This window comes from Herpailurus yagouaroundi, unplaced genomic scaffold (assembly GCF_014898765.1).
Source record: "Herpailurus yagouaroundi ecotype Mexico unplaced genomic scaffold, PumYag 190, whole genome shotgun sequence".
Lineage (NCBI taxonomy): Eukaryota > Metazoa > Chordata > Mammalia > Carnivora > Felidae > Herpailurus > Herpailurus yagouaroundi.
The window spans coordinates 20498261-20524392 of NW_024412421.1; the positions used below are offsets into that span (position 1 = coordinate 20498261).

Genomic DNA, 26132 nt, shown 5'->3' on the forward strand with positions numbered 1-26132 from the left:
AAGCATTTAAACCACAAGGAAGCGCAAAATTTAAGTATGGACTTCTGATTAAAGATAGTATATTGAACGCATGTGTTTATGTGCTCCTTCTGGAAACCACAGGGGCCAACAGAGCAGGAGAGGAGAGATAGCAGATAAAAGAGAATAACACCATTTGGAAACTGGAAAATGATAGCTGATTTAGCAACTCAGAAATCTTAAGTGCCTGCAGGGGAGAAGTCAAGAAGGAAAGCACTGTACCTCAATAAAGCTGTTAATATTTTATTTAGGGAAATAAAAACTACTTCTGCTTGCAGAACAGTAGAAAGACTGGAGGTGCTAGATTGAGCTGTAAAGATACAGCTGAATTTAGAGCTTAAAACAGGTTGAAAGGCTCTGCAAGCTTCGGTAGACTCCTGGATTCCTTCCTCAACTTGGTGCAGACACCTCCCCTCCTCAGCAGAAGACCGGAGGAATATTCTTGGGCGACGTTGAACTTGGGTGGCGGCAGGAAGCTGAAAAAGCGGAGGATCAGGTTGTTGTCTGCAGACTCAACAGCGAGGCCTCAGCCCGCTTCCACTCGGCTGCCAGAATGCCGGCAGCAGGTTTATACGGCTCCAGGGGGTGATCGGGAGGTTAAGAGAGTTAATATCTGTAACGTGTTCAGAACAGTACCTGGTACAAAGTAAATGCTTTATGTTCTTGTTAAACACCTAAGCTGTTAAAAGCGGCTGCCTCTGTAGAGCCATAGACAGGGAGAAATGCGGTAGGGCACTGCTATTTTCCATTACAGACTTGCAGGAATATTCAGCTTTTTAGATGATGTAACTTCACAAAAATGCTGAAGTAGAAAGTAAAAACCTCTCCTCCTCTCCACAACGTATGTGAATTCTACAACACGCTTCCATTTCTTACCTATCTTTGTGGCTGGTAGCCCCACCGGTCACAGGAAATGAGTAGAAGCAGGGAGGAGCTGTTGTCCAAATGGGAAATGGGTATGGCGGTTTTGCCGTTACAAGAAAAAAGCTTGAAGGGCACTTCAGGGGTGACAATAACAGCTGGCTATCAAATTGCAATTAACAGCTCCCAGGTATTTTGTTTTTTGTTTTTTGTGGGGTTTTTTTTTTACATGTATACAAACATCGTTTCTTTTTTTTTCTTCCTATGTTTATTTATTAAACATATTAAATAATTTTTTTATGTTTATTTATTTATTTTTTGAGAGAGAGATAGGGAGAGAGAGCAAGCTGAGGAGGGGCAGAGAGAGAGGGAGAGAGAAATCCCAAGCAGGCTCTGCACTGTCAACACAGAGCCCGACGTGGGGTTCTGACTCACGAGCTTGTGAGATCATGACTTGAGCTGAAGTAAAGAGTTGAATGCTTAACCAACTGCACCACCAAGGCACCACTATTTGTCCATTATGAGAAAGCCAGAGAGAGAGACAGAGAGAGAGAGAGAGAGAGAGAGAGACAGAGAGAGACAGAGAGAGACAGAGAGAGGTAATGAGTGGGAGAGGAGTAGAGACAGGGAAAGAGCAAGAATCCCAAGCAGGCTTCATGCTGTCAGCACAGAGCCTGATGCAGGGATTGAACCCACGAACTGTGAGATTGTGACTTGAGCCAAAATCAAGAGTCAGACGTTTAACTGACTCAGCCACCCAGGTGCCCCCATAGTTTCTTTCTTGACAAAAATAGGATCATACTACTTGTTTTGTGGCGTCTAAAAAAAAAAAAAGAAGAAAAAATGTATAGCAAAGAGGGACTTACAAAAAGTGGAAAGTCTAGATAGTTCTATTCCAGCAAGTTAACAATACATTTGTGCTGAAGCAGAAGCTTCCCATAATCAAGGGGTGCTTTAGGAAACTCTGCAGAGACAAAATAGGTGACCCAAGTATTTTCTCTAGAAATGTAGCATTTTCTCTAGAAAGGCCAGTGTCTGTAACTTCTAATATCAGTAAAGTCTCAGGCTTGAGAGAGTGGTGAAAATTGCCACAACCAGCATTTGTTCATTTCAGTAAGTGGAACTTTTAATAACCTTTCTAGTTTCCTGCCTTGCTCCAAAGACAAGTGTTAACAAGCCATTCTCCTTACTTTAAGCTTGCAATAAAGACTCTAGCCTAGCATGTGATTTGCCCAGAGAATTAAATATGCAAGCTTGCATGGTATTTAGAGGCTTATTATGACCTATGTCAGCTGTACCACTTTCAAAATGATTTTTCCCTTTTGAGCCATTAATCCTAAATATGCGTGTGTGTGTGCGTGCATGCACATGCGTATGTGCGCAAGCACGGATGTGTGTATGATCACTTTTATTCAAAGGTATTTCTACTTAAGGTGATTAATACAAGTGCTGCTAAAATGAAGTTGACCAAATTAATTCCATTTAAAGCTTAATTGATAGCCAAATGCTGTATAAAATCCTATATATGAATGATCTGAATCCTTTAAAAATATTTGATACTTACAAAAATGATGCTGGATCATTTGTATTGATTGTTTGAGGACTCTATTCTAGATAATACTGAATGCCTTTCCCCCCATTCTCTGCTTATTGGAATCAGACCTTCATAACTGGGTTGGGGCAGGGGAGTCCTTGAGGAAGCCTCATTAGGAGAAGCAGATTTAGCACCCTTTAAGATGGTCAGAAAGTCTCAAATTATTTTTCATTTTAATTTCCTGGCAAAACTCATGAAAAGTCAAGGAAGTTGGATTAGTATATTAAAACATTTGGGAAAGTATAAATGGGCTTTCCCATTTATTGACTGTATGGGCTTGAGCAGCTCACAGATTCTTCATCAAAAAATGAGGACGGGGGCATCTGGGCTGGCTCAGTCGGTAGAGCATGTGTCTCTTGATCGTGGGGCTGTGAGTTCAAGACCCACATTGAGGGTAGAGTTTACCTTAGGAAAAAAAAATGAGGACAGAAACACTGACCTCCTAGAGCTGACGTGAGATGTAGGTGATACTGTGCGTGTAAGACACTGAGCACCATGCCTGTTCTTGCAGGTTCTTGCCTTCATGTGTTGATGAGGAAGAAGGTGAGGATGTGGACATAGGATGTAAAGAGGATTTTGAGATTGTTTTTCTTATCCCTCACTGATTCTAAATTCTATTTCTGTGTAGGTTGTGGACTTTGTTGCAGCAACCCTGCAGCGAGCGTGCGCAAGCTTGGCCCACCAGGCAGAGAGCACCGTGGAATCGCAGACGCTGAGCATGTCCATGGGGCTGGTGGCTGTCATGCTGGGAGGAGCTGTTCAGGTGAGTGGCACACATGAGCCCCACCTGGACAGAGGGAGGAGAGAAGAGGAAAGAGAGAAACCTCTTGCTTCCCTTCTCACCCTTGTGAGAAAACAGAATGAGGCTGCGCTCAGGAGGACTAGGATAAACAGGTCAGGTTGCTAATGAGAATACTCCCCAAAGCAGAGGACGAGAAGATCGTACCACTTCCACCCTGTCCCCTGCTCAGACTTCACTGTCAGAAGAGCAGGGCCCTTTCTGACCTGGCACAAGCTCGATTTGGAAATACCTGGCACAGTGTTTTGCATCTGTGGCGAATGCTAGGTTTTCTGCCCCTTACTCCGAGGGCTCTCCAAAACTCAGCCCTTGTCCCCGCTGCTGTAGTTGGGGGAAAACTTGGATAACCTCCTGATTGCTTAGGACTCCATCTGTTTGGAATAGTTCTGTTTTAGCACAGGATCCATTGTTCAACCCACACCATGTGGCCTGTTAAAGTTTTTGTGTCCCGTGCATGTATCTTTTATATACTTAGTTTGTAATTTTTAAATTCATTCACTTGAAAAGCATTTATTGCTTACCGCTTTGTGCCAGACACTGAGCTAAGGGTCTGGGAATACTGCCGTGGACAAAGCAAACGTGGTCCCTACCCTCATGAAGCTTACAGCCAGTGAGGGAGTCAGACACTAAATAACTCTTCAGAAGATGTACTTAGAATTGAATGAAGTGCCTGAAAAGAAAAGAGGAGGGTGTCAAGAGAACATAACATCTAACCTAGGCTGGGAAAGTTTCTACCGAGAAGTAGAAGTTTGAGGTAAGATTTGAACAGTGAATAGGAGCTTGGGAGTGTGCGGGGTGCAGATGGAGGAAAGTCATTAAAAGACAACATCACATACAAAGTCTGGGAAGCAGAAAAGAGCCTGGTATGTTTAAACACTAACAGAAGCCAGTGTGTAGCTGAGTTACAGAGACCGAGAGTCAGAGGAGTGCCGGACAAGAAGGGAGGTGGGCAGGTTTGTCTGTTAGGAGACTGTAAGAAGGCAGAATAAGCTTGGTGCGAATGTAATGAAATCTGACCCAAAATCAGACAGGTCATGACTCGTAGCAATGAGCGGAGAACCCTCTGGGAATGGATTTTTTAATATGAAGATTCAAATCTGATACTGATTTGTGATATATTAGAATTTGTGTCCTTTCAAAGCTTGTCCTTAAGGGGAAGAGGAATCTTATTTGGGTCTGTTGTTAATGTGAAGCCCGTTTCTTGGTAGATGTACTTAGCACTCCAAATTTTATATTTTCCATGTACTTTGAAGAAAACATTTTTGGTTCATTTTCTGAAGTCCTAATATATCCCTGCCATTAAATTGTCAAGGAGGGGTTCATCAGTGGACTAGTTTTTATTAAGTTGTATTATTGGATTTGGTTGGCCTGATTGGTTTTTGTTTTTCTGGTTGAATATTAAGAATAGTCTTTGTGTCCATAAGTTGAGAGTATCATCTTTATGCTTTTCTTTTCTCTTACTTAACACCTATAATTTTGTACCACGTCCCAAATGGAAAATAGAACGCAGATATTTCCTTTCAACGTTTTTTATTTATTTTTGGAACAGAGAGAAACAGAGCATGAACGGGGGAGGGGCAGAGAGAGGGAGACACAGAATCAGAAACAGGCTCCAGGCTCCGAGCCATCAGCCCAGAGCCTGACGCGGGGCTCGAACTCCCGGACCGCGAGATCGTGACCTGGCTGAAGTCGGACGCTTAACCGACTGCGCCACCCAGGCGCCCCGAACGCAGATATTTCCATTTCCCTTTCTAGAAGCCCGTTGTTTGGGGACTGGCTATGTAAATTAGTCATGTTTTAAGGACGATTCACCTAGCTGATGCAAATGTACATCCTTTACCTGTCTCTGCCCTTCCATGAGCCATCCTGACTCACTGATGACATTCTGGATTCCTCTGACTTTGCATTTAGTTAAGTGAACATAAACATGTCACCCTGTACTTTTGCCCTAGATCTCTTAATTTTTTTTTCTGTTTGACTCATGGATTCATAAGGGGCTTCTATAGTAATTCTGGGTTTTCTGTCTTTGTAATAGAAAAAAAAAATCATGATTCTTAATTATGTTTTCAGATGGTCATTGTCAGGCTAGGACTTTTGCTTCAGAGTCTAGATTATACTAAATCAATCTCTGATTAGAGTTCATTGTTTCAGCTGATGAAACAGAATCTAACAGCATTTAAACTTTTCTTTCTTTCCTTTCTAATTTATGTAATTAAGATGATTATTAGAGCACGGTATCTAGGAAGAGGAGTCAATTTAGAGAAAGTGTAGGTCTAAGACTGCTAACAAGACAAGTGTAATTCCAAACTCATTATCTAAATTTCAAGGTTGGTCACACAGTAAAAGTGTGATGTTGGTAAAGTTTCTTGATGATGTTTCAGGGCCTGTGTCCCCTATAGCACCACTGCATGGAGCTGATCTGAGCTTGGAGGATCAGGGTGGTGGGGCTGGGACTCAAACCCGAATACTGAGGTCTCATACCATATTTTCTGAGAGTATCATAGAGTGAACTCACTCAAGAAATATTTATTGGGGCACCTGGGTGGCTCAGTCGGTTAAGCATCCGACTTCGGCTCAGGCCATGATCTCATGGTTGGTGGGTTCGAGCCCCATATTGGGCTCCACCCTGACAATATGGAGCCTGCTTGGGATTCTCTGTCTCCTTCTCTTTCTGCCCCTCCCTTGCTCTCTCTGTCTGTCAAAGATAAATAAACTTTAAAAAAAGAAGTATTTATCATGTGCCTCTTTGCCCTCATGGAGGTTACCTTCTAGTGGCTGTGGTAAATCTGATGAATTCTTAAGTTTTTGAAAAAAGATTCATATTAGTATCTTTATGTGCAGCTTATTATAAAACAGGGCATACTGCATGCTGACTTAGAACCAAAATTAAAATACCACTGGGGCGCCTGGGTGGCGCAGTCGGTTAAGCATCCGACTTCAGCCAGGTCACGATCTCGCGGTCCGTGAGTTCGAGCCCCGCGTCGGGCTCTGGGCTGATGGCTCAGAGCCTGGAGCCTGTTTCCGATTCTGTGTCTCCCCCTCTCTCTGCCCCTCCCCTGTTCATGCTCTGTCTCTCTCTGTCGCAAAAATAAATAAACATTGAAAAAAAATTTTTTTAAATACCACTTGTAAATAAATTCAGTGACACAGATGAGAACTGGACATGTTAACTATTCAGCAAAGTATCTCGAGAAACATAGGTGATATATAGAAATGAGTACACAAAGAATACACATAAATATTTTATGGAATTAGGTCAGCATTTTATTGCTGGAAGAAACCCTCAGATTCTCCCAAAGTAGTGATTCTCACTGGAGCAGAGTAAGGCCGGATGAGGAGACGTATGCCCCTTAGGCTAGCTTTGTAGAGCCTCCTGTGGGGCTTTTTCAGTGTATGCATGCTGTCCTCTGGCTGTCACTTTGGTCCTCATATGCTTCCCTTAGCAGGTATGCTCCCTCCCACCACTCCATACCCCCCTCCCACCCCTACCAGTCCATTCCCCAGTTCTTAAATTTGAAAGCTTGCAGAAATTCAGAACAACTCACCATCTAACTGGTTCACTCTTGACGCCCTGAAATAAATCATAGAGGTGGGCTGACAGAGCTCTGCCCATTCCACTCCTGAAGCCTTCCAGAGATCCTGGAAGAGAGGCAGCCAGATAAAGGAATCTGTCACTGGCCTGCGGGCTGCTCCTTCAGGCCTCAGGCCTTCTACACAGAATTTTGAAGTCTGGATATGAGATCTGTGATGAGAAGCAGTGACAGGAGTAGAAATGAGGGCTTTATGTTTAATTCTCAACTTTGATATGGCCTCTGGTGACCCTTGAAAAATAATTCATAATTACTTAGTGGTTCCGTTTTCTCATCTATCAATTAAGTGAATATTACTTTATACCTCAACATTTTTTTGAATATCTGTGAACAAAATAGTTGGCACCTGTAGTCTTAGATTTCCCTAATTATTCTCATAGTGGGAAATCTGTAGGCTTATGAAACTGAAGGAATGCATAACTTTAATTGCCTTGTAAACTATTTGATTCAGAATCCACCTACACCTATGGTGATTAGGGAAGTTACTCGCTCAAATAAGATGAATCCAACAATGACTAAGAAGCTTGAAAACTGGAAGAAAAGATGGTTGGGTATTTTATTAATAGACTCTTTTTTAGAGCAGTTTTAGGTGCACAGCAAAATTGAGCAGGAGTTACACAGATTTCCCATAGACCTTCTGCCCCAGAGAGCACAGCTTCCCCCATTATCAGCATTCTGCCCTGGCGTGATCCATTTATTACGTCTTTGATTCTGCATTGGTACATTATCACTCATGGCCTACAGTTTACATTACAGTTTATTCTTGGTGCTGAACACTTCTATGGGTTTTGACAAATGTGTAATGACACACATCTATTATTATGATATTGTTTACACAATAGTTTCACTGCCTTTAAAATTCTTTGCACTCTGCCTCTTCACCCTTCTCTCCCCTCAGCCCCTGACAACCACTGATCTTTTTACTGTTTCCACAGTTTTGCCTTTTCCAGAATGTAACTTACTTGGAATCATATACTGTGTAGCCTTTCCATACTGGCTTCTTTCGCTCAGTAATAGGCATTTAAGGTTCTTCCATGTATGTCGGGTTTGATAGCTCATTTCTTTTTAGTGCTGAATAATATTCCATGGTCTGGATGTACCACAATCTATTTATCCATTCACCTACTGGAGGACATTTGGTTCCCTCCAAGTTTTGGCAATTATGAATAAAGCTGCTATAAACATCTATGTGTAGGTTTTTGTATGGGCAGAAGTTTTCATGTCATTTGGGTAAATACCAAGGAGATCAGTTGCTGGAACATATGGTAAGAGTATGTTTAGTTTTGTAAGAAACTGCCAAACTGTCTTGCAAAAGTGACTGTACCATTTTGCATTCCCACCAACAATGAATGAGAGTTCCTCTTGCCCCACATCCTCACCAGCTGTGCTGTTGTCAGTGTTTTGGATTTTAGTCATTTTAATAGGTACATAATGGTATCTCATTTTAATTTGCAATTCTCTGATGACATATGATGCTGAGCATCTCTTCATATGCTGTATGTGTATGTATCTTCTTTGGCGAAGGGTCTGTTCAGCTCTTTTGCCCATTTGTAAATTGGGTTGCTTGCGTGTTTTCTTATTGTTGAGTTTTAAGAGTTCTTAGTGTATTTTGGATCACTGTCCTTTATCAGCTGTGTCTTTCTGCAGATATTTCCCCTTAGTCTGTGGCTTCTCTGCTCTTTCTCTTGACATTGCCTTTTGCAGAGTAAAAGTTGAAAAAATTTTAAATTTTGGTGAAATCTAGCTTATCACTTATTTCTCTAATGGACTTTTTTCTTTAGTATTTTATCAGAGAAGTCAGCGCCATACCCAAGGTCATCTAGATTTTCTCTTCTCTTGTAGGAATTTAATAGTTTGAGTTTTACATTTAAATCTATGATCCATTTAGGAGCACCTGGGTGGTTCAGTCGGTTAAGTCACTGACTCACGGTTTCGGCTCAGGTCATCATCTCGTGGTTTGTGAGTTCGAGCCCCGGACTGGGCTCTGTGCCGGCGGCTCGGAGCCTGGAGCCTACTTCAGATTTTGTGCCTCCCTCTCTCTGTCTCTACCCCTCCCCTACTCGTGCTCTGTCTCTCTCTAATTTTTGTGATAGTGTAAGGTCAGTGTCTAAATTCATTTTTTTTTGCATGAATGTCTAGTTGTTCCAGCACCATTTGTTGAAAATCTGTCTTTTCTCCATTGTGTTGACTTTCCTTCTTTGGCAGAGATCAGTTGATTATATTGGAATCACTGTGTTGCACACCTGAAACTAATGTAACGTTGTGTGGCAACTGTGCTTAAATTAAAAAAATAAACTTAATGGGGCGCCTGGGTGGCGCAGTCGGTTAAGCGTCCGGCTTCAGCCAGGTCACGATCTCGCGGTCCGTGAATTCGAGCCCCGCGTCAGGCTCTGGGCTGATGGCTCAGAGCCTGGAGCCTGTTTCCGATTCTATGTCTCCCTCTCTCTGCCCCTCCCCTGTTCATGCTCTGTCTCTCTCTGTCCCAAAAATAAATAAACGTTGAAAAAAAAATTAAAAAAAAAAATAAACTTAAAAGAAATCAATTGACTATATTTATATAGGTCTCTTTCTGGTTTCTCTATTTTGTTCCATTGGTCTAGTTATCTTTTTTTTTAATTTTTTTTTAACGTTTATTTATTTTTGAGACAGAGAGAGACAGAGCATGAACGGGGGAGGGTCAGAGAGAGGGAGACACAGAATCTGAAACAGGCTCCAGGCTCTGAGCGGTCAGCACAGAGCCTGACGCGGGGCTCGAACTCACAGACTGCGAGATCATGACCTGAGCCGAAGTCGGCCGTTTAACCGACTGAGCCACCCAGGCGCCCCTCTTTTTTTTCCTTTTAAGAAGTAATTGTTGTGTACAATAGAAATGAAAAAGAGGCCATACACTCCTGCTATAAATAGATTTTCCCATTTCAGACACTTAAAGTAAAAACAAATGCCCATAATACTACAGAGGCACGAGCTGAAGTCTAGCATAATGGTAATACTCACAAAATTATCTAAATATCTATCACTCTCTATTACTAAAATATCTCTCCCAGTTCTACAGATTCCTGATAAAATTGGCCTTTTACTCAGATAACATAATTTTTATTCTGGACATACATATTCTCTTCTCCCTTTAAGATACAGTAACAATGCAGTAGTCAGTTGTCGTACACATGCAGATAGGTTAACATACTCTGCAAAGCTAGAAATTTTACCTTCTGTCAATTTTGTAGAGTTCCTAATGTTTAAACAAAGGAATCTGAGGGGGGTGTGTGGTGAAATTCTATAGGTACAAACCTGACATAAACCTCAAGTTTTTATTTACTTGGAAGGAAAGTGATGGGGAAAACAAACAGTAACAGTTCTGCGGACTTAGAGTTTAAATGAGAATATTACATAGATCTTACACAGGCAGTTGGTTGATTGGTTGGTTGGATAATGAAACAAGTGAATGAGTTAGTAATAAATACCCTGCCTTGTTCTAAAAAGGATTTTAAGACTTGCAAGGTTTTCAAATATCAAGGGCTCATGAAGCCTCATATGATAATATTTCTAGTGTTTTCAAAGAGAAAAAGATTCTCACTGATTCTCATTTCTCTACTGCCTGCACATACACTTTTCCTAGTAAGGCATATGGCATTATAGAACAAAGCTGCAGGAGAGAATAAAATCTTATGTAATTTTCACTCTCACTTTCCAGGAAAAGTTCCCTCTTGCCAATTATTGTCTCGATAACTTCCAGACCTATGATGCCTTTGTATGCTGACCAGCCACTTTAGAAAATGTAGTTAAGAACTCCTTTAGTTGTGGGTGCCTGGGTGGCTCAGTCAGGTAAGTGTCTGACTTCAGGTCAGGTCATGATCTCACAGTTTGTGGGTTTGAGCCCCGTGTGGGGCTGTCTGCTGTCAGTGCGGAGCCTGCTTTGGATCCTCTGTCTTCCTCTCTCTTTGCCCCTCCCCACGCTCTCATGCATGCTCTCTCTCTCTCAAAAACAAATAAACATTAAAAAAAAAAAAAACTGCTTTAGGGGCGCCTGGGTGGCTTGGTCGGTTAAGCGTCCGACTTTGGCTCAGGTCATGATCTCATGGTCCGTGTGTTCGAGCCCTGCGTCGGGCTCTGTGCTGACCGCTCAGAGCCTGGAGCCTGTTTCAGATTCTGTATCTCCCTCTCTCTCTGCCCCTCCCCTGCTCTGTCTCTCTCTGTCTCAAAAATAAATAAACGTTAAAAAAAAAATTAAAAAAAAAACTGCTTTATTTGTTCAAGTGAGACTCTGTAGGGTATTGGGTAAGAGTGTGGACTCTGGAGCCAGAAATACTGAATTCATATCTCACCATCTTCCGGTTGTGTGACCTTGTACATATTATTTAACTGTTCTGTGCCTCATTTCCCCCATTTATAATGTAGATAATAATCATAACTAGATTATAGGGATATGATTATGTGCGTATTTTTTATTGTATTTCTTTTTAAAGCATTTACATAGCACTTACTATGTGTCAGGCACTAAGTACTTTGCTAATATTAACTCATCTTTTATAGCAAAAGGTACATAGAAGTTAAAAGTACAATAATGCAGTAAAAAAGGTAATAAAAGTCAAAATATAATAATCTGGAAAATCATTTTACCATATGTCTGGGTACTAAAACCTGAGATGGTGAGAATAGCTGTAGAGACAAACAGTCTAACAGGTAAGTGGGTCCAAAGGATGTAAACAGGGTGTTCACAGAAAAAAGCAATGCAGACAGCCAAAAAACATGAAAGGATGCTTAATAGCACTGGTAGTCTGGCTAATGCAAATTAAAACCATAGGATAATCATGTTTTTCCCACCAGGTTCCCACTAAATTCCCACTAAAAATTAAGTGTAATCATGTACATCACTAGTTTATTTTTAACTCAGAAAAATACCTGCACACAGTATTTAATAAGTGTTAGCTATAATTATTCAACAATAGTTACTGAGTGCTAGACTATGCTGATTACACCATGAATAAGATCTTACTCAGAATATGTTCCCTTGTGCTTAGGCATTATTAACATCTGCTATATTAATTTGGGTTTGGCATTTGTTCTTTCATTTTGTAGTTGAAGTCAGGTGATTTCGCTGTCCTGAAGCAATTGCTGCCTTTGTTGGAGAAGGTCTCCAATGTGTACCCTGACCCTGTCATCCAAGAGCTCGCTGCCGATCTCCGCATCACCATCTCGACCCATGGGGCGTTTTCCACCGATGCTGTCAGTGTGGCTGCCCAAAGTACCCTGAACAGAAAGGATCCAGAAGGGAAAATAGAAGAACAGCAACCAACCAGTCATGAAAAGAACAGTAATGGGTCTGACCTCGAACAACAGCAAAGCCGGGAGAAATCCAGGCAAATGGGCCTGAAATCTCACACTCCACCCATTGCTCAGGAGGTCAGTGTGTCCAGAACTACTACAAACCACAAGTCTGGAAGCATCACCACAGACCAGCTCCAGGAGGTTATTTTATCGGCTTATGATCCTCAGATTCCAACGCGGGCTGCTGCCCTGCGAACTCTTTCCTGCTGGATAGAGCAGAGAGAAGCAAAAGCCCTTGAGATGCAAGAGAAGCTTCTCAAGGTAAGTAGAACATACTGGGAAAACACATGCACGCAGAATGGGGCAGCTTTCTGGGAGCCTTGACTATGTACCAAGCCCTGCCCTGGACAACCTGGGTTTTTTTGTTTTAATTTTCTTTAAGTTTATTCATTTATTTTGAGAGAGACAGACAGTGTGAGCAGGGTAGGGGCAGAGAGAGAGGAGGAGAGAGAGAGAATCCCAACCAGGCCCTGCACTGTCAGCACAGAGCCCAATGTGGTGCTCGAACTCACGAAACCGCGAGATCGTGACCTGAGCTGAAACTGAGAGTTGGACACTTAACCACCTGAGCCACCCAGACGCCCCTGCCCTGGACCACCTTTAGGGAAATTGTAATTGTTCTGAGGAGGCAAGATATAGACACAGGCAAGACTTAGATAACCACCTGAGACCACTCAGTTGAGCTTGAACAGGAAAGAAAAGGGGAAGGTACAGCATGAGCAAATTCCCAGAGAAGCCACCTGTTTTTTCTGGGCCCCCTTTGTAGGGGAATTGTGCAGAACTGGCTCCCCTCACTCCTGCCTTCTCCCTCCATCACAGTGAAGAGTCTGTTCTGTACACGAGAGATGTATGTGAGAGACAATGTATACTTGGTTGGGGATCTTTTCCCTTTTGTGGTAATTTTCCTGACCTCAGTATGGGTTAGAGATTAAGAGCAAAGAGTCTAGAGACTACTGATCCAATCCCAGATCATTTTCATGGACAAGTCATTTAAAATTTCTGGACCTCAATTTCTACACCTGTTTATTTATTTCTCAAGGGGGAAGGGCAGAGAGAGAGGGAGAATGAGAATCCCAAACAGGTTCTGTGCTTTCAGTGCACAGCCAGACACAGGGCTGGATCCTGCGAACATGAGATTGTGACCTGAGGCGAAATCAAGAGTCAGAGGCTTAACCGAATGAGCCACCCATGCACCCCCCCTCAATTTCTACATCTGTAAAGTGAGGGTAATAACAGTAGGACCCACTTTATGTTGAAAGATTTAGGGGCACCTGGACTGGCTCAGTCTGTTGAGCATATAACTCTTGAGCTTGGAGTTGTGAGTTTGAGCCCTATATTGGGTATAAAGATTACTTAAAAAGAAATTCTTTTTTTAAGTTTATTATCTGAGAGAGAGAGAGAGAGAGAGAGAGAGAGAGAGGGCATGACTGAGTGGGTGAGGGGCAGAGACAGAGAGAGAGAGAGAGAGAGAAAGGATCCCAAGCTGTCAGTGTGAAGCCTGACACAGGGTTTGAACCCCCAAACCATGAGATCATGACCTGAGCCAAAATCAAGAGTTAGACACTTAACCGACCAAGCCACCCAGGCACCCCCAAAATAAAAATAAAATCTGAAAAAAGAAACAAAAGAAAAGAAGGAAAATATTTAAAATTTAAAATAAAATAGTCGTGTATGGATACCTAGCTGGCTCAGCAGGCAACTCTTGATCTCAGGGTTGTGAATTCAAGCTCCATGTTGGGCATAGAGCTTACTTAAAATGAATGAATGAATGAATGAATGAATGAATGAATACATTTACATATATATATATATATATATATATATATATATATGTTGGAATGAATGAACCTGCTGACACCTTGAAAAAAAAAAGTCTGCGTAAAGCACTAATTATAGAGATAAGCACACAATGAGCATCTAAAAAAGGTTCCCCATCATGATTATCATCTCTTTCATATTCTTTAGCCATTAGATTAAGAGTTATAATTCTGATTGAAAACATTTATCTCTAGTCACTGAAGTGTTAGAATCAATAGTATAATAATAATAACCACTGTTTATTGAGCCTGGTCCTATACCTTTCAGACATTGTCTCTAGTCCTCACAACACCTGCAATATTGGTATTATCCCCATTTTAAGATGAGAAAACCAAGGCCTGTTAATGTGCCAAGGATTTGCTGCCATTAAAATATTACTGTAAGCCTCAAATAATGTATCTCCTTTGAGTAATCAATCACCAAAGATATCCCTTCATACACCAAATAGATGGTGAATGCTATGAACGTCTTTGGGATTTTCTTGAACTTGTTTAACCTTCATCTTCTGTGCATGATTGGTCAGGTCCTGTCAATTCTTTTTCCAAGAAGTCTGTCAAATACCTCTCTCTCTCTTCTTCTTTATTCCCATGGCCACTACCCTGGATTAAGCTTCCTTTACTCCTTACATGATCCCACCCCTTCCAACCTGGCCCTCTTTCCAATTAAACTAATTTTCGGCTCTCCCTAACATGCTGCAGATGTGGGGACCAGCAGCATCAAGTTGGTATCAAGACTCACTGTGCCCGCGAGCGATGCATCACTAAATGTGGAACACAGATACCCCCGTCCTTCCCCTAGACTCCCAAGCAGGAAAAAAATGGGCATATGGCTGCTGTCTTTCTCTGGCCCTCATATTAGGGCCTAAACTTAACATGTCACTGTCTTATCTTCTTCATAAGCTTAAGTACTCTCTGCAGTTGACACCCCAGTGCGTTCCTCAATTGTGAGACAATCTGTTGAGGACAATTTGTAACTAATGTCAACTGAAGTGCCGAAATGTGCAAAAGATTTAAAGAAATAAATTAGAACAGATTCAGGGTTATCTCAGTAACATCTCTCTGTCACTTGCATTTCCATATACTTTCTGAATGCAAGGGAAAAGGATGAAATTAGAGCAAATATGCCATCAATTGGACATAACCCCACACTTGGCATCTTGTGTTTCATGACTGGTAGTCTGTCGTGTCACATGTGAGAGTATTGCCCACCATGGCCTGTAGTGGAGCAAACGTTGAAGATTCTTCTTCCAGGTCTTGGTTTCCATGCCTACTTCTGGTATATACTTGGCCACTTCAAGAAGTATCTCCCTCTAACTGGTACTCTTTTATAACTATTGTAAAAATGGGTCTTCAAACATATACACCGTCTTCCCTACAAGATTCTCAAGTCAGACCAATGTCTGGCTAAGACAAACAAGAAGAAAAGCATTTATTCTTTTGAGGCTGCCATAAGGGTCACTTATATCTTGTTTTTTCTTTGCAAATCATATCACTCCTTTATTTTGTGGTTGCAGATATTCTTGGAGAACTTGGAGCATGAAGACACCTTTGTATATCTGTCTGCTATTCAGGGTAAGTTAGTCCTGGTTTAAAGGACTCCGAGTCTGTGGACCAAAGATTGTGGCATATATGTTTGCACAAAATCTCTAAAGTCATGGAACCACAAGACTGCTGGTCCTTTTGTTCACCTCCCTGTCTCCTAGCTAGGACTCAATTTAAGTCATAATAATAATGTTCCTGGATGGTTTCCTAAGGGTTCCAATAGACCTTCAATGTCTGATAGTGATGAGGAAGTCTTTGTCATTCTGTAGATTAAAACCCATTTCTTCTCATTCAAGGAAGTAAAGAATGGCTCACGCATGAACTCTCATTACAACTCTTAACCTTTTTGTACCTGACTACTGCTAGTATGCACCATTGCTTTCCCTTTAATTTAAAAGAATCTCAGAATATATACCAATTTTTCATTGAAATGTTTTTTAAACACTTTTTTAAATGTTTATTTTATTTTTGAGAGAGAGAGAGAGCATGAGCAGGGGAGGGGCAGAGAGAGAGGGAGACACAGAACCCAAGCTGTCAGCACAGAGCCCAACGTGGGGCTTGAACCCACAAACTGTGAGATCATGCCTGAGCCCAAGTCAGACGCTTAACTGACTGAGCCACCCAGGCGCCCCTCATTGAAATATTTTTTTGCCATAATTTTATTTCTCCTTTGTGATTCTTTGTTGTTCTCCCCACCTCCATTAATTTGTGGATTCCAAGTCTAGAGAGAGGCTTCTTGAACAGGATGTAGAGAATAGGCATCGTTCCTAGAAGAGTGAGAATCAGAAATGGTGAGAAGATCGGTTATCTTTTGGCTTCTCTTGTGTCCACCAGTGGAGTATAATCGTCAAGAGCTAGGACTCTGGGACAGACCACCTGGGTGCACCTCCATTCCTGTGCTGCTCAGCTATATGGACTTGGGCAAATTACTTGATCCTTTTGGGTTTCAATTTCATATTTGTAGAAAGAGGGCTAAATAGAAATGTAAAATGGCATAGCTAATTTGGAAAACAGTCTTGCAGTTTGTCAAAAAGATAAACATAGAGTCACCACTTGACGCAGCATTTCTTCTAGGTATATACTCAAGAGGAATGAAAACTTATGTCCGCACAAAAACTTGTACATGAATGTTCATAGCAGCAGTGTTCATAATAGCCAAAACATGAACACAATACAAATATCCATCAACTGACAGGTAGATAAAATATACTTTATCCGTACAATGCAATATTAGCCAGTCATTAAAAAAAGGAAGTAGTGAAACATGTTACAGCAGGGATGAACCTTGAAAACATTATAAGTGGAAGAAGTTAGTCACAAAAGAGTGCATAATGTATGGTTCCCTTATATGAGATGTGCAGAATAGGAAAATGTATAGATCACTAGATAAGTAGTTGCCTAGGGCTGGCAGGAAAGGGGAAAGTGTTGGGAGGTAATAGTTGAAGGGTAAGGATTTCTTTTTGGGGTGATGAAAACATTCTAAAATTGATTGTGGTGATTGTCGCACAACTGTGTTCCTACTATATTGTAGGAACCATTGAATTGTATACTGTAAATTGGCAGATTTTATGATATATGAGTTATATCTCAAGCTGTTACCAAAAATAATTAAAACTTCTTAAGGGGAGAAAAGGAATAAAACTGTCAGAGAGTAAGAAGATACGATGATTTAAATGTAATGTGGTAGATAGGATCCTGGAACAGAAAAAGGGCATTCGGAAGAAACAGAGAGAATCTGAGGAAATTATGGACTTTGGTTCATAATAAAATGTGATTCTTAGTTTATTAATTGTGGCAAATGTACCATGCTAATGCAAAAATTAATAATAGGGGCAAGTGGGTGTGGAATATGAGAATTCTCTGGGCTATGTTCTCCATGATTCTATAAATCTAAAACTATTTTATCATAAAAAGTCTATGAAGGGAGATTAATATTAGTATTAAATCTAAAACTATTTTATCATAAAAAGTCTATGAAGGGAGATAAATATTAGGGAGCTAATACCTTGAAAGTGTCTAGCACATAGTAAATGTCCAAATAGGTTTAGCTGTTATGCTTTTAGTGTTATCATCATCATCTTATTACTGCTGCTTCTACTGTTAGATTGCTAGATAATAATGTGGTAATGTATGTAATTTTTCAGATCTAAAGTCTGAGTAGGCAGACTCTATCAGGTAGTTATTGCTATGTAACAAACTGCCCCCACACTCGGTACTTTAAAACATCAATCATTTATTATCACTCACACATCTGTAGACCGATAGGGTTCAGCTGATCTAGGACAGGCTTGGCTAGATGGTTCTAGGGGCAGGCTGTGGCAGCTTTGCTGTGCCCGTTCTTGGTCACCCCTGGCCCAGTGGCCTCCCAGTGGCCTCCACACCCCTGGCCCATGGCAGAAGTGTAAGAGAACAAGAACAAACTTGAGAGGCCTTGTTAGGTCTAAGGTTGGAACCTGCATCCTATCACTTCTCCCTCAATTTGTTGGCTACACTAAGTCAACGTGGCCCAACCCAAAAGTCAAGAGGGAGAGAAATACACTGTTTCCCTTCAGTGGGATAAGCTGCCAGGTCACAGAGCAAAGAGCATGAATGCAGGGAAAGGTGGAGAATTGAAGCCAGTAATGAAGTTTTCAGAGCCTTGGAATTCATTCTTTACTCAGCAAACATTTATTGTGCGCCTGCTATATACGAAACACTATAACAGTGAGTTGTCATGACTAGGTTAAAAAGCAAAAAGAAAATTCTTCCAAGGAGACAAAACAACCACCCAAAGAGGTCAAACAGGTGAGAGCAGAAGCCAAAAGAGTAGAGGGTGTCAAGAGAGAAGGTAACTATCTATAGGTCAATGGGCAAGAAGGCTCAGAATTGAGATAAGCCTGGGGCTCAGGAAGTCACATGACGATGAATGGTAATTATGGATATAGTAAATCAATGAAGCAGGGACCTCAAATACCTATAATTAATAAGTCTCAGAAAATAAGTCATTCAGTACTTTTCTCAAGGAGCTGTAATACTGTTGTTTCTTGATTATTTTTTTTTCCTTTAGGACAGGGTTTTGGGGGGAAGAGGAGGTATGTCATTCTTATGTGGCAACATTGCTGTTTGGAGTTAGCTTCTTGGCTGATTAACCCATTGAGCTCATTAGCCTCTAGGGTCTGCTATAAAAATCACAACTGTTGGTTTTATGTTTGTTTTTAGTAATTTTAATTGGTGTGCTAATCAGTTAGTAGCTAATTTGGTGATGAAGAACATGGGAGGTAGAGGTGTAATTTCTGTTCTCAGCTCTCCACAATGGACAAGTTTGAATTAATTGATGTTTTGGTGTTTGTAACATGCATTTAACGGCCAAGGCCTTAGGTGAATTTCCCATTAAGAAAAGAAAGAGCTGAATTTTCCCACCTGCATTGCCAATGCTTTTTGCCTACATACAAAGCACTCCAGGAAGCAAGCCATTCTGGATTCCCAGTCAGGCAAGACCAGCCCCCTTGTAAACATGCAGTACAAGGGGTGTGTGGCTGTGGTTTGAGTAGCATTTCGTTGTGGGGAGTGTGTGTGTGTGCGCGTGTGTGTACACGCACTTGCTCACGTCCACATCCATGTCTTTAAGTTTTCCTTTTCTAACCTGCCTAAATGTCTCCATGTGAAAATTACAATCTTTCTTTTGCTTAATTTGTTGGTAAGTTGTATTTCTTTTGTAATTTTTCACCAACTGTGCAGTCTGAGCACAGAGCAGAGGGGAATTGAACTTCTTCATTCAACAGATCCTTATTGATACCTGATGTAAGAACTATTGGTGTGTGTATTATCTGTCCATCACAACAGTCTGAGAACTAGATTCCCTATGAGTTAAAGTTTAATTTTATGAAAGATAGTCTGCCTCTCCTTGTGGTGCTACTGAGAAAGTGATGGTTGATGATTCTCACAGCAGCTGCTCCCAGGTGGTACTTAGTAGCGAGTTGTTCAGGCAGAGAATTAGATACCAAATTGCTGCGTTGGAGTTGCAATCCAGCCTTAGTAAGTAGAAGACCTCATCTTAGACTGTGGCCATTAAGTGTCTCTCCTTTTTGGATTCCTTGTATATATATATATAGTTTTTTTTTTTTTAATTCTTTGGTATATCATTATTAATTGCACAAATTAATGCATTCTAATTGTTTTAAAACATTTAATTGACCAGGAAATATATAAGGCAAAAAGCGGAAGTCCTTTTTTCCAAAATAGGAGTTAAAATATGTCCTTGAGGGTCCCATAATATTTGGAGTATTTTTCACACTTCAGTTCAATAATGTTCAATAGATGTTCAATAATGAATATGATAAATAAGTGATATTCTTCAAGGAAGATATTATAGACAAGTTATTTATCACACTGTGGATCTGCTCACGTATTCTCTCAGTCGCTTTGAATTATTTAAAGGACATTTTGAAAGCAACCAGCGACAGATGCATTTCAGAGATCCAACTGATCTCTGTCGGTGTCAGAAAGATCTTTGGGTAAAACTACCAGACTCACTGAAAAAGAAAAAGGAAAAAAAAAAAAAAAGACACACAAAAACCCTAGGCTCTGAGCCAAGCATGGGAGGTGAAGGTGTACCCATGTGTGTAGTGAGACAACCTGGATATCCTGACATGCCCAAACAGATCTTACTAACTCTTCTACCCTCTTTCTCTCAGAGAACAATTTTCATTTCTGGCAAAAAGAGACAAGGGGAGGGAGACCAAAAGGCCGGGAAGCTGGGTGGGTGGCTGGGGGGAGAGGTGGATAGAAATTGTTTTTACTGAGTTTCGAACTGAGCGGGATTACAAGTCTTAACTTGTCAGAGGCCGAACTCCCTATCTCATTCTCAGATTTCTACGTCAAGTGAAGTAAGTTGGGAAACCATTAGCAGAGCATAATTCTATCCATTGAAGGACCATCTAATTGGATCTGGCATTGAAATTTGGAATGCAGTTCCTGTGAAGTTTATCATCTCCATTTATGTCCTCGAAATGGGAAGATTGCTTTTATGTCCTGTCCTGTCCACCTAGTTAACAAATGAGCCTTTAACAAATAGTCTGTCATATATGCTGTCTGGGTAAATTCTTGAAGTAGTTCTAGGTAGTAGATTATCCCTACTTTTCAAACTTTTTATTGGAGATGTAATTTATACACCTAAATTCACCAATTTAAAATGTTTGATGTTTTTATTATATTTAGAGAGTTGCACAACTATCACTACTAGAATTAGATACAGTTCTACAACTTTTTCATCATCTCAAGAAGAGACTCCATATCCATTATTAGTGAATTTCCATTCCTACTTCCCCTAGCCCCTGAGAACCACTCAACGACTTTTCATCTCTGTGGATTTGCCTGTTGGAGATGTTACATGTAAATGGAGTCACACATTGTATGGTCTTGTGTCTGGCCCCTTTCACTTAGAATGATGTTTTTGAGGTTCATCTATGTTGTGGCGTGGATTGGTACATATTCCTTTTTATGGCTGAATAATGTTCCACCATACAGATTAACCACATTTTGTTTGTCCATTCATAAGTTGATGTCATATTTGGGTTGCTTTTACTTTCCAGCTTTTATGAATAATAAACACTGTTATGAACATTTATGTACAAGTTTTTGTGTGGACATATGATTTCATTTCTCCTAGGTTTATACTGAGAATCGCTGGGTCATATAGTAACTCGACGTTTAACATTTTGAGGAATTGCTACACTGTTTTCCAGAGTGTCTACATCATTTTACTTTCCCATCAGAGATTTAGGAGGGTTCCAATTTTTCTACATATTCACCAATATTTGTTATTGTCTGTGTTTTTAATTACAGCCATCTTAGTTATGTGTGAAGTGGTATCTTATTGTGGTTTTGATTTGCATTTCCCTAATGGCTGATGAAGTTGAGCATCTTTTTATGAGCTTGTTATTCATTTCTTTTTTTTTTAATTTTTTAATGTTTATTTAATTTTGAGAGAGAGAGAGCATGAGTGGGGGAAGAGCAGAGAGAGAGGGAGACATAGAATCTGAAGCAGGCTTCAGCTGTCAGCACAAAGCCCAAAGCGGGGCTCGAACCCACAAACTGTGAGATCATGACCTGAGCCAAAGTAGGACACTTAACCGACTGAGCCACTCAGGTGTCCCTTGTTGTACATTCTTTATCTTCTTTGGAGAAATGTCTGAATAGATTCTTTGCCCATTTTTAACTGATATAGTTTGTCTTTTTATTATTGAGTTTATTATTGAGTTTATTATTGAGTTCTTTATATATTCTGGAAACATGTTCTTTATTAAATGTATGAATTGCAGATATTTTCTGCCCTTCTGTGGGTTGTCTTTTCTCTTACTAATGGTGTCATTTGAAGCACAAAACTGTTTATTCTTGATAAAGTCCAACTTACCAGTTTTTCTCTTTATTGCTTGCATTTTTGGTGTCATTTCTCAGAAATCACTGCCTAACCCAAGATAATGAAGATCTACTTCTGTGTTTTCTTCATGAGTTTTATAGTTTTCACAATTACATTTAGGTCTACCATCCATCTTGAGTTACTTTTGTGGTATGAAGAGAGATAATCCCATTTTATAGCTAAACACTCTGAGACTTAGATAGCTTAAGTCTTTTTTCTAAGATTACTTAGCAAGCAATTTGAACCTTGTTCATGGCTTCCAAATCTTCTAAAAACCTTCCAAAAAATGTTTTTTTTCCCTTCAGTACACTTGGTTACTTCTTTAGAACTTTTTAAATAATAGTAGAAATTGGCTCTATTGTTGTGCTTTTTAAGATTAAAAACAGGGGCACCTGGATGGTTCAGTCAGTTAAGCATCTGACTTCGTTCAGCTCAGGTTATGATCTCACAGTTGGTGGGTTTGAGCCCTGTATCAGGCTCTCTGCTATTAGTGCAGAGCCTGCTTTGGATCCTTGGTGTCTCTCTCTCTCTCTCTCTCTTTCTCTCTGTGCCCCTCTCCTGTATGCACTCTCCCTTTTAAAAATAAATAAACTTAAAAAAAAAACAGATATTATGATTCTCGATAGTATTTATTATAATTGAATAATGCTTGGGGCACCTGGCTCAGGTCATGATCTCATGGTTTCATGAGTTTGAGCCCTGCATCGGGCTCTGTGCTGATGGCACGGAGCCTGCTTGGGATTCTCTCTCTCCCACTCTCTCTGCCCCTCCCCCACTCACGCTGTCTTTGTCTCTCTCAAAAATAAATAAACTTTATTTTATTTATTTATTTATTTATTTAATTTTTTTTTTCAACGTTTATTTATTTTTGGGACAGAGAGAGACAGAGCATGAACGGGAGAGGGGCAGAGAGAGAGGGAGACACAGAATCGGAAACAGGCTCCAGGCTCCGAGCCATCAGCCCAGAGCCTGACGCGGGGCTCGAACTCACGGACCGTGAGATCGTGACCTGGCTGAAGTCGGACGCTTAACCGACTGCGCCACCCAGGCGCCCCTATTTATTTTTTTAAAATTTTTTTTTTAACGTTTATTTATTTTTGAGACAGAGAGAGACAGAGCATGAACGGGGGAGGGGCAGAGAAAGAGGGAGGCACAGAATCGGAAGCAGGCTGCAGGCTCTGAGCCATCAGCCCAGAGCCCGATGCGGGGCTCGAACTCACGGACCGTGAGATCGTGACCTGAGCTGAAGTCGGAGGTTTAACCGACTGAACCACCCAGGCGCCCCTAAATAAACTTTAAAAAATTGAATAATGCTTAATCATCTAGAAACCTTTGATTCTGTCAACAATCCCAAAATATAATAAAAGCAGATAGGATCATCCTTTTATAAATGAATAATTGACTTTCCTGTAGTCACGAAAGTCGGGAGGGTGGTGGAGACCCATTTCCCAGGAATTCCCAGTCTACCGTACCTTATCTTACTGCAGCTCCAGTGATATAGTTTATAATGCCTTCTCTCTCTCCCTTCCTCCATTTACAGGTTGCATTTCAAAGCCCAGAATACTTGAGTTTTACATTAGCCTCATCTTTCAAATATCTGTCCTGTGGTTTCCTCTATCAATTGAGGATTGAAACATTAGATTTGCATCAGAATATTTAGCAGTTTAGCACTTTTACCTGTAAGTAAAAGGTGTACTGGCTACTTCAAGGGTTATTTTCACTCCCTAAGATTGCCTTGGATAATTGCCATATAAGAGAAATGGAAGAATATATTATAGAAGTTACCACTTACTAGTGTCTATTATGTGCCAGTCACAGCAACCTTGCAAGTTACATATTACCCCTATTTTACAAATGAGTGAACTGAGACTCAAAAAGATTAAGAAACTGGCCCGAAGTAACACAGATACTAAGTGTCAACATCAGAATTTGAGTCTGGCTCTGAGAACTATGCTGTTGCCACAGGGAAAAATGATTAATCCAAGGAAGCACACTGTTCTCATGCCCAGTACAAGGGCTGAGTTCCCAGGTGGTCCTAGGTATAGAAGTGGGCCTGCTTAAAGAAATGGTTTCACTATAAATCAACCCTTCCTATAACAATGTGTTGAACTCATGCTCGCGCCCGCGCATGCGTGCATGTGTGTGTGTGTGTGTGTGTGTGTGGCTTTGCCCATTTGGCAATGGGTACAGTATTATTGTTAAGCATTCTTTATGTGTATCTTTGAAATTCATCTTCCATTAGTGGAATCTGAGTGTGTGACCTCACACTGCCTACCTTTCTTCCTGCTGATGGTCATGACTGTTTCATCGCTGTATCATCAGAGATTGTGGGTCAGGTAAACATGTAGCTTTCTGTACAGAACTTTGGACATTTGTTGCTTTTCTGACTCCAATGAGTGACATTTAAAAATAACTTCCTTTAAAATGATATAAATTATGAGGCTGTGGAGAAATCGGAACCCTCATACACGGCTGGTGGAAACTGTAAAATAGTACAGCTGCTCTGGAAAGCAGTCTGGCAGCTCTCAAAAAGTCAAACATAGTTACCATATGACCCACCAATTCCACTTCTAGATACATACCCAAGAGAAATGAAAACATATGTCTGTATAAAAGCTTATATATGAATGCTCATCGCAGCATTATTCATACTAGCCAAAAAGTAGAAACAGCCTAAATATTCATCACCTGCTGAATGGATAAATAAAATGTGGTATATCTTACATAATGAAGTATTATTTGGTAATAAAAAGGAATAAGGTACTGATTCACACTACAAATGGATGAACTTTGAAAACCTGCTAAGTGAAAGAAGCTCAACACGTAAGGCCACACATTGTATGATTCCATTTATATGAAACATCCAGAATGGACAAATCCACAGAGATAGAAAACCTAGATTAGTGGTTGCCAGAGGGTGGGGAAGAGAGGGGTAAGGGGAGTGACTGATAATGGATACGAGTGATGAAAATGTTTTGGAATTAGATATTGGTGATCATTGCACAACCTTTTAAAAATACTAAAAATCACTGAATTCTGCACTTTTAAAAACAAAATAATAAACTTAAAAAATTCAGAATAGTATGGGGCACCTGGGTGGCTCAGTTGGTTAAAGCATCAACTTCAGCCCAGGTCATGATCTCACAGCTCGTGAGTTCGAGCCCCGTGTTGCGCTCTGTGCTGACAGCTCGGAGCCTGGAGCCTGCTTTAGATTCTATGGCTCCCTCTCTCTCTGCCCCTCCCTTGCTCGTGCTCTGACTCTTGCTCTCTCTCTCTCTCCCTGTCAAAAAAAAATATTTTTTAAAAAATTTAATAAAAAAAAATTCAGAACAGTAGTTTTCATGGAGCTTCTTGGACTCTGAAGGGTGGATGGACAAGGTTGAGATGTGTGGGAGTAGAGTGAGGGAGTCAAGCCTGAAGGAAAAGTAGAGGCAGGAGGGTGTCAAGAGGGGGGTGAGTATAGAATATCCAATGGAATAAAGACAGACTCTTCAGTAAATGGTGCTGAGAAAACTGGACAGTGACATGCAGAAAAATGAACCTGGACCACTTTCTTACACCATTCACAAAACTAAACTCAAAATGGATGAAAGACCTAAACATAAGACAGGAAGCCATTAAAATCCTAGAGGAGAAAGCAGGCAACAACCTCTTTGACCTCAGCCGCAGCAACTTCTTACTTAACATGTCTCTGGAGGCAAGGGAAACAAAAGCAAAAATGAACTATTGGGACCTCATCAAAACAAAAAGCTTCTGCACAGTGAAGGAAACAGTCAGCAAAACTAAAAGGCAACCAACAGAATGGGAGAAGATATTTGCAAATGACATGTCAGATAAAGGGTTAGTGTCCAAAATCTATAAAGAACTTATCAAACCCAACACCCAAAAACAAATAATCCAGTGAAGAAATGGGCAAAAGACATGAATAGACACTTCTCCAAAGAAGACATCCAGATGGCCACCTGACACATAAAAAAATGCTCAACATCACTCATCATCAGGGAAATACAAATTAAAACCACCATGAGATACCACCTCACACCTGTCAGAATGGGTAACATTAGCAACTTGGGCAACCACAGATGTTGGTGAGGGTGCAGAGAAAGCCGTTACCAGGCCAACCAGTGAGTGATGGAGACTGGAATCAACTCCAGAGCCAAATTCTACCTGTCTCTACTCCCCTTCTCTC

At 40.7% G+C, this 26132-nt stretch overlaps 1 protein-coding gene across 3 annotated transcripts in view; it reads left to right on the top strand.

Moving 5' to 3' along the window:
- Positions 1–26132, top strand: part of TANGO6 (transport and golgi organization 6 homolog) — a 192976-nt gene that overhangs the window by 63376 nt on the left and 103468 nt on the right. For all 3 annotated transcript variants that reach the window (XR_005780797.1, XM_040442922.1, XM_040442923.1), the window contains 3 exons: positions 3102–3236; positions 11939–12448; positions 15519–15576. Coding sequence is in view for 2 of the 3 variants with exons in the window: in XM_040442922.1 (XP_040298856.1) it covers positions 3102–3236; positions 11939–12448; positions 15519–15576 (703 nt within the window). In the remaining variant the exon portion in view is untranslated. The remainder of the gene's footprint in view (positions 1–3101; positions 3237–11938; positions 12449–15518; positions 15577–26132) is intronic.